The sequence below is a fragment of the Typopeltis vanoorti genome, chromosome 23, assembly GCF_054136105.1.
Source record: "Typopeltis vanoorti isolate ZY-2024b chromosome 23, IOZ_Tvanoo_1.0, whole genome shotgun sequence".
NCBI lineage: Eukaryota > Metazoa > Arthropoda > Arachnida > Uropygi > Thelyphonidae > Typopeltis > Typopeltis vanoorti.
The window spans coordinates 81998516-82010518 of record NC_143571.1 but is presented as its reverse complement, the minus strand read 5'-3'; the positions used below and the strand labels follow the sequence as shown (position 1 = coordinate 82010518).

The 12003-nt window shown below is 36.7% G+C and overlaps 1 protein-coding gene across 1 annotated transcript in view; it reads left to right on the top strand.

Annotated features, from left to right (window-relative positions):
• Positions 1 to 12003, top strand: part of LOC150094038 (uncharacterized) — a 123646-nt gene that overhangs the window by 83738 nt on the left and 27905 nt on the right. The window contains exon 6 of the mRNA XM_090413067.1: positions 449 to 614. Coding sequence (XP_090269193.1) covers positions 449 to 614 — 166 coding nt within the window. The remainder of the gene's footprint in view (positions 1 to 448; positions 615 to 12003) is intronic.

Here is a 12003-nt window from a genome sequence, read left to right as displayed (position 1 = left end):
CTACTCTATAATTCTCTGTGTTTGAATTTTAAGACGTTCATCTATAAGAATGTTATCTTGAAGACATGAAAGATTCGGTATAACATGTTTATTTATTTATATGAAGCGAAGAAGATCTCCGCTCTCATCCATCTTATTCTCATCCTTTTCCGGCGTGGATCCTGTACAAGTCTTTAGATGATTTTCCCTTTTTTGATATGAATTATCCCTGTCTTGATTTTTGGAGACCCTTTCGTTAATCTTTGGACAATGTTTAATAAGAATTCTCTTGTAATAGAAATGCCAGCGGCATATGTTTTATTATAGATAGCTTATGTTGTAATAATGTTACGAATAAAAACTCAAAGCATTAAGTAAAATGTGTTCAGAATTAATTAAAGTCATATTTCATTACGATTGAAAATGAGATATAGCACATGATTAATTAATCGTTATTTCTCTCTTACAGGAAAAGCCTCATAAGTGTACTCTGTGTTCCAAATCATTTCCAACGCCAGGGGACCTGAAAAGTCACATGTACGTTCACAACGGTTCTTGGCCCTTCAAGTGCCATATTTGTAACAGAGGATTTAGCAAGCAAACAAATCTAAAGAACCATCTATTTCTCCACACGGGTAAGTTATTATTGCTTACTGAACTTTCTTTGACTTATATTTATCAAAAGAAGAAAATTAAGACTCCGAAATAATTTTTTAAATCATTTATAAATATATCTTAATATATCTTTAATAGTTAAGCCTAACTGATCAGATTTTCATTATTGCCGTTAGACTTAACAGAATACAGATTTCTAGCAGGTGTTTTTCTTATCTTCTTAACACAGCTTTAAAAAAAAACGAGAGAAAAAAAAGGGGGGGGGGAAGGATGTTTGGTCACAAACATACTTAAGTTAAAAAGCGAGCGACCAACCCAAATGAAGCTGTCAAAGACGAAAGTAAACGAGAAGATAAATTAAATTTTATCCCATATATAACTTGGGCAACATTTGCGAACTCGACATAAATTAGGATTTTTCTTTGCGTGCCGTTAACGTTTGATTCAGTGTTCGGAAGTTTATCAAACAACTACGTCTGTGACCTGCCTGTCTGGAGATCGCAACAACCTCCCCCTCCCTAGGTCTGTGCCATACATAAAGATGAGAAAAGGGAGGTGTGTGTGTGTGAGTATGTTTGTTAAAGGTTTCGTTAAGCGCCCCAATTCTGTATCTACGTGAGTGCGTCTCTATTTGCTGGACATGTTGAAAAGGCGCATTCAAGATAAAAAAAGAAAAAGAAAAAACATTCCCTTTTCTACGCAAGTAGGGTGGAGAAGAAATGCGGTACAATCTTTGTAATTTCATCTTAGGGTTAACAAATGATTGTAAACAACAACCGGCGTTTATATTAGACAGTACTTGAAATAAGCACAATCTAATGTAAATGACCGTGAAATGAAATAAAAAAAATAATAAATAAATAATAATAATAAATTAAAGGAAAGTAGAAATTTTTTTATTAAACTAGAAACAGATAAGCGCATATGCGAAAGTCCTTATAAGGACTGGCTTAAAGGGGCGAAGCAATAATGCTTTTCATATTCCCCGTTATCTGTAGAGGACAGTGTAGGGATAAGGTGTTATTGAGCAATTAAAGCTCTGATCATGGCAGGAGGGTAACAGCAATAGCCGAGCCTCAGTTAGAGCTTCATTAGCTACAGCATTGCTATCCATTACCCTCCAAGGGTATTGGATTGAATCTTCCCTCCGAGATCACATATGCGAAAATTAATACTTATATAACTTGTAAGGGATTTAAAGAAAAAAGTAATGGGTGTTCATCAGTAATTATTCCTAACATATGACATTATTATTTATCAGCAAGAAATCTCAAATATAAGAAATACTCAAAGCACTTTTATTCATATTTCTTAAGGCAATTGTCTTTCTTTATGAAACCTTTGAAACAGACTTAAAATTTGCATTGTTTCGAGCAGAGATAGAAACAGAGATACTTGCCAGTATGCGAGTTCGTTATATACCTACTACTCGAGGAAAAGAAATAAGAACTACATATTGGTATGATAAAAACATAGTAAAAAGGAATCTTCAATAAGATCCTAGCGCATACGTCATGGTTATCCTTATTGTTGATAATTATTCATCATTCCTTATTTAAATGGCGTCATTTAACTCTTTTTTAATATCATTTGTTTACGTACAATAAAATAGTAGACTTTAAAGCTATTGTTTGATGCGTTCGTATTGCGTTTACATACCTTACATTTTAAAATACATTGAAATGCTTTTCATATTTTCTGTAGAAGAAAGTGTATGGATAGGGTATTATTGAGCTATAAGCTCTGATCTTGGCAGGACGGTAACAGCAATAGCTGAACCTCAGTTAAAACTTCATTGGCTACAGCATTCCCATCCATTACCCTTCCTGGGTACCCATTTTAGTCGCCTCGTACGACATGCATGGACTACAGTGGAGCGGGTATGTAAGTAAAGCCCTTTCTAAAAATTAGACAATCCCCGGACCACTCCCTACTAGTTGCCGAAAGATCGCCCAACTCAGTGTTGGTTCTACTCAGTGATGCCCCCCTACCACCACCAGCACTGAGCAGAACCGCTCATATTCCAGGGAAAAGCATCCACTAACGAGGCCCCTCACGGGCCACGCCTAAGAACCTCCTCATCAGAAACTCAAAATGCTCTCTCAGGGCAAACTCCCCGAAATCTAAGCCCTTACCGGGAGCAAAATTCCGGAAGAAACTAAGAGAGCGAAACTCTGCGTCCCATTCATGTCACCTCTTACGACATTAATGGGTTACAGTGGGGCTATTCTCACCCAGCAACAACACGGGGAATACATGGATTTTTTTTTTTTTTTTTTTTTGTGAGCTGGTATGAGTCCTTGACTCTTTATCGGATGGGGGTGTGATTGAGCTAAAAGCTCTAGTCATGGCAATAGCCGAGCCTCGGTTAAAACTTCATTAAAACTCTAAAAATTTGGACAATCCCTAGACCACTCCATATTGGCCGAAAGACCGTCCAATTCAGCGTTGCCTCCACTCAGTGAAGGGCTCCTCCCACCACCGAGCAGAACTGCTCATATTCCAGGAAAAACATCCACCGATACAGCCCCTCATCGGGAGCAAAATTTCGGAAGAAACCTAAGGGAGTAAAACTCAACGTCCTAGGATAACGGCAATGCCGAGCCTCAGTTAAAACTTAATTGGCGATGTTTAAGTAAAGCCAACTCTAAAAATTCGGACAATCCCAAGACCACTCAATAGTGGTGGAAAAACCGTCCAACTCAGCGTTCGTTCCACTCAGTGACGGGCTCCTCCACCACCGAGCAGAACCGCTCATATTCCGAAGAAAAGCATCCACCAAAAAAGCCTCTCACCGGGCCGTGCGGGAAAACACTTTCCCCGGAGACTCAAATTGCTCCCTTAAGGCAAAAATCTTAAGAGAGCGAACTCAAACTCTCGAATCTCTGCGTCCCAGAGGGTAACAGTAACAGTTGGAACTTCATTGGCTACAGCATTGCCATCCTTTGGGATCCTCTCTATTCCAAATCGTTCAGGGAATACATTGATCAACAACAACAACGTTACTGGCTTGCTGGGTGAAGCATAAAATGTTTTTTGTTTTCCTCTTTGTCTGTGTCGAGAAGCTTGATGGGGAGGGCTGGGTTGTGAGCCTTATGCTCGCACTTTGTGAACTATGACGTTAGCTCTGTTCTGCTCTGAGAGCAGGATTGCCTTGGATCTTTTATGTTTGTAATAGTCATGTTCACTATAACTGGAAGCATGTCTGATTAGTGGGTTGGGATGAGGTGTGCCTTGCTGTGATGTAGTCCTCAGGTTCTGTGGAATGTCAGCCACGTAGATTATGAAAAGTAAAGGAGCCAACAGGGATCCCTGTGGTACTCCTGCCCTGATTTGGAGCCTAGTTTAGATGGTGCCAAATCAGGGCAGGAGTACCACAGGGATCGTTCCTGAGGTATGATTTTATTAGACGGGTAAGGTTTGTTGGAATGTTGGCCTGCATGAGTTTGCAGAGTAATCCTTGATGCCACACCTTATGAATAAGTAAAGCCGTCTCTAAAAATTCGGACGATCCCTAGGCTACTCAATTGTGGGCGAAAGACCGTCCATCTCAGCGTTGGCTCCACTCAGTGATGGCCTTCCACCCACCACCACCACCGAGTAGAACCGCTCATATTCCGAAGAAAAGCATTCACCGACAAAGCCCCTCACCGGGCCGTGCCGGAGAACACTTCCCCGGAGACTCAAATTGCTCCCTTAAGGCAAAAACCTTAAGAGAGCGAACTCATAATAGCCCCCCACCGGTTTCAGCCTTTTTTGAGGCTTTATCAGTGCGTAGCTAGACCAAATTTACCTTGTCAAAGGCCTTGGCAATATCCAGAAAGACTGCAGCTGTGTGAATACATTGATCTCTCGGATCTCAGCGCCCCAGGGGATAACAGCAACAGCCGAACCTCAGTTAAACTTCATTGGAACAGCACTGCCATCCGTTACCTTCCAAGGGTATTAATCACCGCGTCTCACGGTACTTTATCCTTGACTATATAAATATAAATAAAATAAAATATAAAGAGATATAAAATAAAAATAATATATATATATATATATATATATATATATATATATAATAAAACGAAATTTGAAACTCAGTCCTTATAAGGACTGGCTTAAAGGGGCGAAGCTAGAATGCTTTTCATCTTCCCCGTTATCTGTAGAGGACAGTGTAGGGATAAAGTGTTATTGAGCACTTTAAAGCTCTGATCACGGCAGGAGGGTAACTGCAATCATAGCAGGAGGGTAGCAGCTATGTCACCGAATACATTGATCATCCTTATAGTCCTTATAAGGACTGGCTTAAAGGGGCGAAGCAAGAATGCTTCTCCCCTTTAAGCTATTAAAGCTCTTATAAGGACTATAAGAGGACTTATTGAGCTATTAAAGCTCTGATCATGGCAGGAGGGTAACAGCAATAGTCGAGCCTCTGTTAGAACTTCATTGGCTACAGCATTGCCATCCGTTACTCTCCAAGGGTATTGTATTGAATGAATCAATCACCGACTATGTAAGTAAAGGTGATAATCTCAAAAAATCGGACGATCTCTAGGCCACTCCATAGTGGGCGAAAGACCGTCCATATCTCAGCGTTGGTTCCACTCAGTGACGGGCTCCCCAACCAACGAGCAGAACCGCTCAAATTCCGAAGAAAATAATTCACCGGCAAAGCCCCTCAGCGGGCCGTGCCGGAGAACACTTTCCCCGGAGACTCAAAGTGCCCCCTTAAAGCAAAAACCTCAAGAGAGCGAACTCAAAAACTCTCGAAACTCATCGCCCAAGGGGGTAACAGCAACAGCCGAACCTCAGTTAAACTTCATTGGTACAGCATTGCCATCCATTACCTCCAAGGGTATAAAATCAATCACCGCATCTCACGGTCGATTGATTTTCCCAATCAATACATTGATTCCTTATCCTTATAAGGACTGGCTTAAAGGGGCGAAGCAAGAATGCTTTTCATCTTCCCCGTTATCTGTGGAGGACAGTGTAGGGATAAGGTGTTATGAGCTATTATTAAATTAAAGCTCTGATCATGGCAGGAGGGTAACAGCAATAGCCGAGCCTCAGTTAGAACTTCATTAGCTACAGCATTGCCATCCATTACCCTCCAAGGGTATGGTGGTCCCACTAGATCTCAATACATTGATCATACTTAAAATAAAATTAATATTTAAGATATTATGTATCATACAAGGTGTCTAAGGAAATTAGTAAATTTAGCGAATTATTTTCAAGTTCGTAAAATATTTTAAAATAATTTATAATAATTTTATAACTGTTTAATAAATAGTTGTATTCTTTTCTTTGGTGTTATGCACATTCAAGTGATCAACATCTGCTCCATTTTCTAATTGTAGATATATATGTGACGTCATTCTGACGTTACATTCGCTTTTAGCCTTCCATACCTAATGGTTATTTGGTATTTCTCATAGCATTTTTACAAAGTTCTACAAACAATACTATGTAGAACTTTAACTCAATATAGATATAGAGATTTGGATAACTCCTCCGTTTAAAAATGTGCTATAATACATTTAGGAAACAAAGAATATTAATAATCGGTATCAAGCTTTCGTTCACTTTCCAATAACACACATGAATTTTTAAATATTATCAAATACCTATTTCATGTCAATGTCTAATTTTTTCATGTTGTTCAAATATCCTTTCCACATTTGTAATACAAGTAATTAAAAAATAAGCTCTTAAAAATATAATGTAACAACCATGTCAAATTATCTTTGTTAAATATTTCATATTGAAGTTGTCAGGCATTCTGATTCGAGTTTAGATGTTAATTTATTTTATCAGCTCATGTTTCACTCTGAAAAATCACATTTGTCTCATGCAATCATGCATGAGACAAATAACGGATACGTTCCCGGAGCTTTTTCGTATGTTTATGACACCTTCCGTACTTTCCTTATCCTACCCTACCCTTTCTACATCTTTCCAAAAATCTAGTTGCACCACAAAAGGCAACGACCGCGACGCATGCCCTTTCCACAAAGAGTTAGTACGAGAATCACAAACATCTATCCTCTGGCGGAATTCGAACCCGCAGCCTCTTGGGTGGAGAGCAGATACCAAGACATCTCAGCTAAAAAGTTCAAAATCTGAAACCATGAAATGTTTTGATAGTTTCTTTAATATATCAATTTTTACTAGTACTGACTTTTGATTTTAGAAGTTAAATGTACCAAGAAATATCTATTTAAAATTATTACATGCAGTTAGCATGCTATTTAATAGCTAGTAAATCAATTGGTGCAAATTATAAACTTCAGATGGACTTTTTTATTATATTTATTATATTTTATTAATATTTTCAATTGACTTATTAAGGCCTATGGTCAACCTATAAAGATGCATATCTTGTGAAAAGTCAGTAACCGTGCCATTTAAATTAACACTTTCCAATCAAATTTTTGGAAATTTGAATTTCAACTTCATTTAAAAAAATATGCGATGAAAGCAGATGAACGTTTGTCATTGAACATTTGTCCACTGATTACAATCGCTGCGAAGGATGACACCATAATAATAGCTTTCTCACAGTACATGTCAGTAGAACTACAAGAGCAAAATTGAGTGGGATAGTATGTTCTGTATAATATAAAAATGATTGTATCATATTCCTTCAGTTTTATTTTAGAATGCTAAGCACTTTTTAATTAATGTTTTCAAATATCAATAACATTTGGCCTTAAGCCAAAGTAATAGGTATAAAACCTGCATGGGTAGCCCTATGTGAATTGATGTTTTCTTCCATAGTTCTAGGCTGACCGATAAAAAGACCACAGGATCAATTCTATCCACAAGAGGAACTTCTTCTAAGCCTTTCTGTGGCCGGTTCCCGAGTTAGTCGATCTTTGACATGAGCAATTTGGACTTTTCTTCCTGAAATTCTGGTTTTAATCCCACATCTAAAAAAAAATAATAATAAATAAATAAATAAACTCCCTTAAAACTCACACCATTACAAACAGTAATACGAGTGTTAGGATTTATGCCCACAAGATGGCGGTAGTTGTCTGTCATACTCTCTCTCCTGAAAAGTCTTGATTCATTGGTAGCTTAAACTCACGTTCAGTGATGGCTGAAAAGGATGGAGACTTGATGCTCACCTGTTAGGGCTAAAAGAGGTCCGCCTACTCCCTTTGGGAATTTGTTTTATTTATTTTGCAGTCATAAAAAGATTATCTAATAGTCACATTTTCATCGTGATTTAAAAATATGTTAGCATGTTACAAGCAGCAAAAGCCCTTCGTTACATTTACAGGGTGGTCATTACAATAAAAAAGTAGTTTTGTATATGCAAACATAAGAAAATATACAAAGTTATCAACAAAAGAACCTACGTTAATTTTTGTTTACTTATAGGTATAAAGTTAGCAATATAAATCCTCTTGTGCGGGAACATCGTTCACATCAAACTTTAATTTCAAAAATTCAAAATTCACTACCTGTTGTTGTGGCCGCTTCGACTGATGACAACTCTAGAATGGGACAGAATTTTGCGTGAAACGATGAAGTTTCAGAGGATAGGTCTAGTAGGAATGAATGGGATAACAAAATACTAATAATTTCTCCAGGTACAAATGACACAAGTCATCATATGAAAACTCAGGTCATTGCAGTCGGATATAATTTTCTGAGACATTTAAATATTTCCAAATATTTTAAGTTACTATCGCCAAAATTTCTTCTTGAAGAAATTGCACTGGTTTCTAAAGAGAAGGGGGGAGGTGAATAATCTAGCTAGCTTTTATGGCTGTTCTACTGAAGAAAGACTATAATCATTCGCACCATATGTAGCTTGAGGATAGGATTCGATAAGTTGTAAATTGCCATGGAGCACAAACTGCTTTTAAAGACAAGACAGACTATGTATTTTTTTATTTCAGGTTTTTAGATAATGTCTATTTACTATTTTTAGATATGTCTACATATCATGAGGTTTTAGAATTCAGATTTCCTCCAACATTATTAGGAAATAAAATAAAAAAAGTAGATAAAACTAGACAGTCTTAATCGCAGTTCTCAGGTTCATTAAGAAGAGCTACAAAATTTAAATACGAAAATATAAAAAATTAATCACCGCAAATACAATGCACAGCACAACATTGTGCACATATAAATCTAGATTTTAAATATCTGAATCGCAACGCAACCTAACCTAATTATCCATATTCTTTCGAAAGTGATTTATTCCTTTTTCATCAAATGGTCATCATTACTCTGTATTATTCACCATCATGTTATTATTGATTTAGCAGAGTCCCAAAGTGATCTAAAATAGCTCAAGGAATTATTCTTGAATCGAAATTTCTGCTATCATGGTTTTGTATGAGAAATGTGCTGTCTTTTACTAGAATGTATGCATATGTTATTATATCCATACATTCGCCTATTACTCTCTGTATAAGTTGTACAACGTTACGTTCTATGAAGTTAATATCTTTCCAAATAACGTTCGATATTGTTCAGCTCAAATTCATTTAAGAAGTAGTAATCCAATACTTCCAACCAAATATACTCCTTTTGCTGAAATGCTAGACAACTAATATAGGTTGTAATATTTCTGAGATAACGTACTTCGTGTTAAATTCTGTCATGGAAGGAAAAAAAAACGACTTCTTTGTCTACTAAATGGGTCGTGGGCAATCATGAACAGGAAACTACCCATAGAGCAAGAATAGCCAGGATGTTGTTAATATTTTATCACTCGTTAGAGAGATAAAATTTGAATATCAAATTAACATTAAGAATATCACACAAAAAGTTGTTCGGGTCAATTTAATTCTTTCTCTTTTCAAGTGGTTTTATATTCTTTCCAATATACAGTCTCCATTTATTCGAAGTGCATATCAGACCATCTTGTGTAGGTAGAATATAAATGCCTTCAAGGCTGTTAATTGAAATTCATAGTACATAATGATTTCCAACATAAAGGTGAAATATGAAACAACAGAGACGAAGTTGTATCAAATGGTACGGACTAGATATCCATTGCACAACCATGCGGTTGCTTCCGGCAAATGTTTACTTCGAGTGTTGTAACCGACATATTGGCAATGAAATAGCTGAAAAGAGTCATTTGTTAACGACGAAGAGAAAAACAGGAAAGAGCAATGGGGTTGCATTAAATTACTTTAAACACGTTACCACTCTAAGAAAGAAACTCAGATATATAAATTTGAATAATAGGAGATATCGATTCAGTAACAGCAGTGCCATCTTTGAGGACCTATTATGAAAATGGTTATGTTTGCTGCTACTCAATCTCTGACCTAATATAGCAACTCATTCCCCCACCCACATAAAACCAGTGTTCTGATTAAATAAAGCTGTAGATACGTTTTTTTTTTGTCTGCTTTTGCAATTAAATACAATGGAAGCTTAAGTTACGTCCATGAAAGAGTACAATGGAGAATATCTTTGACAATACCTTATCTTATAAGGACTGGCTTAAAGGGGAGAAGCAAGAATGCTTTTCATCTTCCCCGTTATCTGTAGAGGACAGTGTAGGAATAAGGTGTTATTGGGCTATTAAAGCTCTGATCATGGCAGGAGGGTAACAGCAATAGCCGAGCCTCAGTTAGGGCTTCATTGGCCTAACTACCATTCATTACCGCATCTCACGGTCGATCCTACTTTGACAATAGCAAAACTTTTGAATTATACTTATTTGTATCAATATATATAAAGAAAAATGGTGTACTAGTAAATTCTAAGAAATTTTCGATAAAAATTAAAATTATTATTATATTACAAGTACTTAAATTATATTATTAACTTTTCTTTTATTCTTAATATTAAATTTTAAAGCATATAGTAGTATATTCCAAAGATAATAAGGCTTCAGATAACAATGGTGTACATCAGTGCCATCTGCAGGCAATACACGGCAACATACTTTTTAGATTAATATGAAAACGTTTCCAGATGGAAAATGGTTTTCAAAAAGTTGAATTTAGTTTAAGAATCCCAAACTATCCTTAAACAGAGAACAATCAGCAATGATTTCTAATCAATTCATTGTTTAGAAATTGCTTTTTAACAATCTATAACATCTTATCTGTAGCGATCTTTTCCATTCCATTCGATCATTTTTTTTCTGTTTCTTTTATTTCTCTCATCGTCGCTGCTTTCATCCTCCGAACAGATGAAATACGCGGTTGGAAGCAGACCTCATCACGTCTTTGTCCGCCACTTTTCCAGAAGCGCCGTTAAGGTATGTTCACACCGTAGTTCGTGACGTTGTCGATTTTAAAGGTCACAAGCACGATCTTGGAGTCGGCAGGTGGTTAGTGGCTCCTTCCAGTGATCGTGAGTATTTTCAAGGCAGTCCCGTTTTTTTTTTCTTTCTTTTTTGCCCATAAAAAAACGGACGATTCTTGACTTTGGTACTTATCCTTTCCTTTCGTTAGTCGCCTTTTGTGGGACACTTTCCTTACCTAGATGTTACTGCCCTCTACCGGTTTTTAGCGAAAACCTTTCACGTGACAGACATGGGTACTCCGAAACGCTTGGGAATGAACTACTAATCAGCAACGGGATGATCCCTAAAAAAAAAAAAAAAAAAAAAGAGAGAGAGAGAGAGAGGGGGGGGTTGCTAAATGTGTCGTTGGTTCCTTTTCTTTAATTTTTATATATTTGTCTTATGATGTCTGGTTTTACGTTTCTTTTGATCTTTCATTTATCGGTTTTGCCTACTCTACTTCCATTCGTTTTACTTCTTCATTTGCTTTTCTATATTATTTTCTACTCTGCAGCTATATTTTTCTTTTTTTTTCGTAATGCTATTCCTGTTTTGCAATTTTTTTTAAATTCTTTCATTATTTCATTTTAGTTTTTTTTTTCTCTCTGTATGTATGTGTGTGCGCGTGCTGGTATTTTTTGTGTCTGTTTTTTGTCTGTCTATTTTTCGTCTTCTGTGACGTTATGTTTTTATTCGCTTCATTACTTTCTCTTTCGTTTCTTCCTTTACTCTTCCCATTGCTTTGTTGGCAGTTGCTCTTTCTTTCTTTGTCTTCCTCAGCTATTTGCTTCATCTTTCTTTCTCTGAAGCTCACCCTCCTAGCTCAGTGTATAGCAATGACCTCATTTGATTAGAAGGACCTGAGTTCGGTTTTGTATTTGTACGAAGAGGAATTTTTATAAGCGCTTTTCTGCCGAAAATGAGTTACGACCTCATACGAAGTTTGTACGCCTTTTACTTTTTTATTTGTCTATTTCTCTTTCTCTCTCTCTCTCTCTCTCTCTTAGATTTTCTAATTTGTTAATTTATCTTACTCCTTCTTCTCTTTCTCCATCTCTCTCTCTCTCTCTTTCTCTCCTTAACTCTTTCTTCTGTTCTCCTCTCTGTCCATCTCTCCGTTTCTATTTCCCTCACTCTTTCTTCTATAT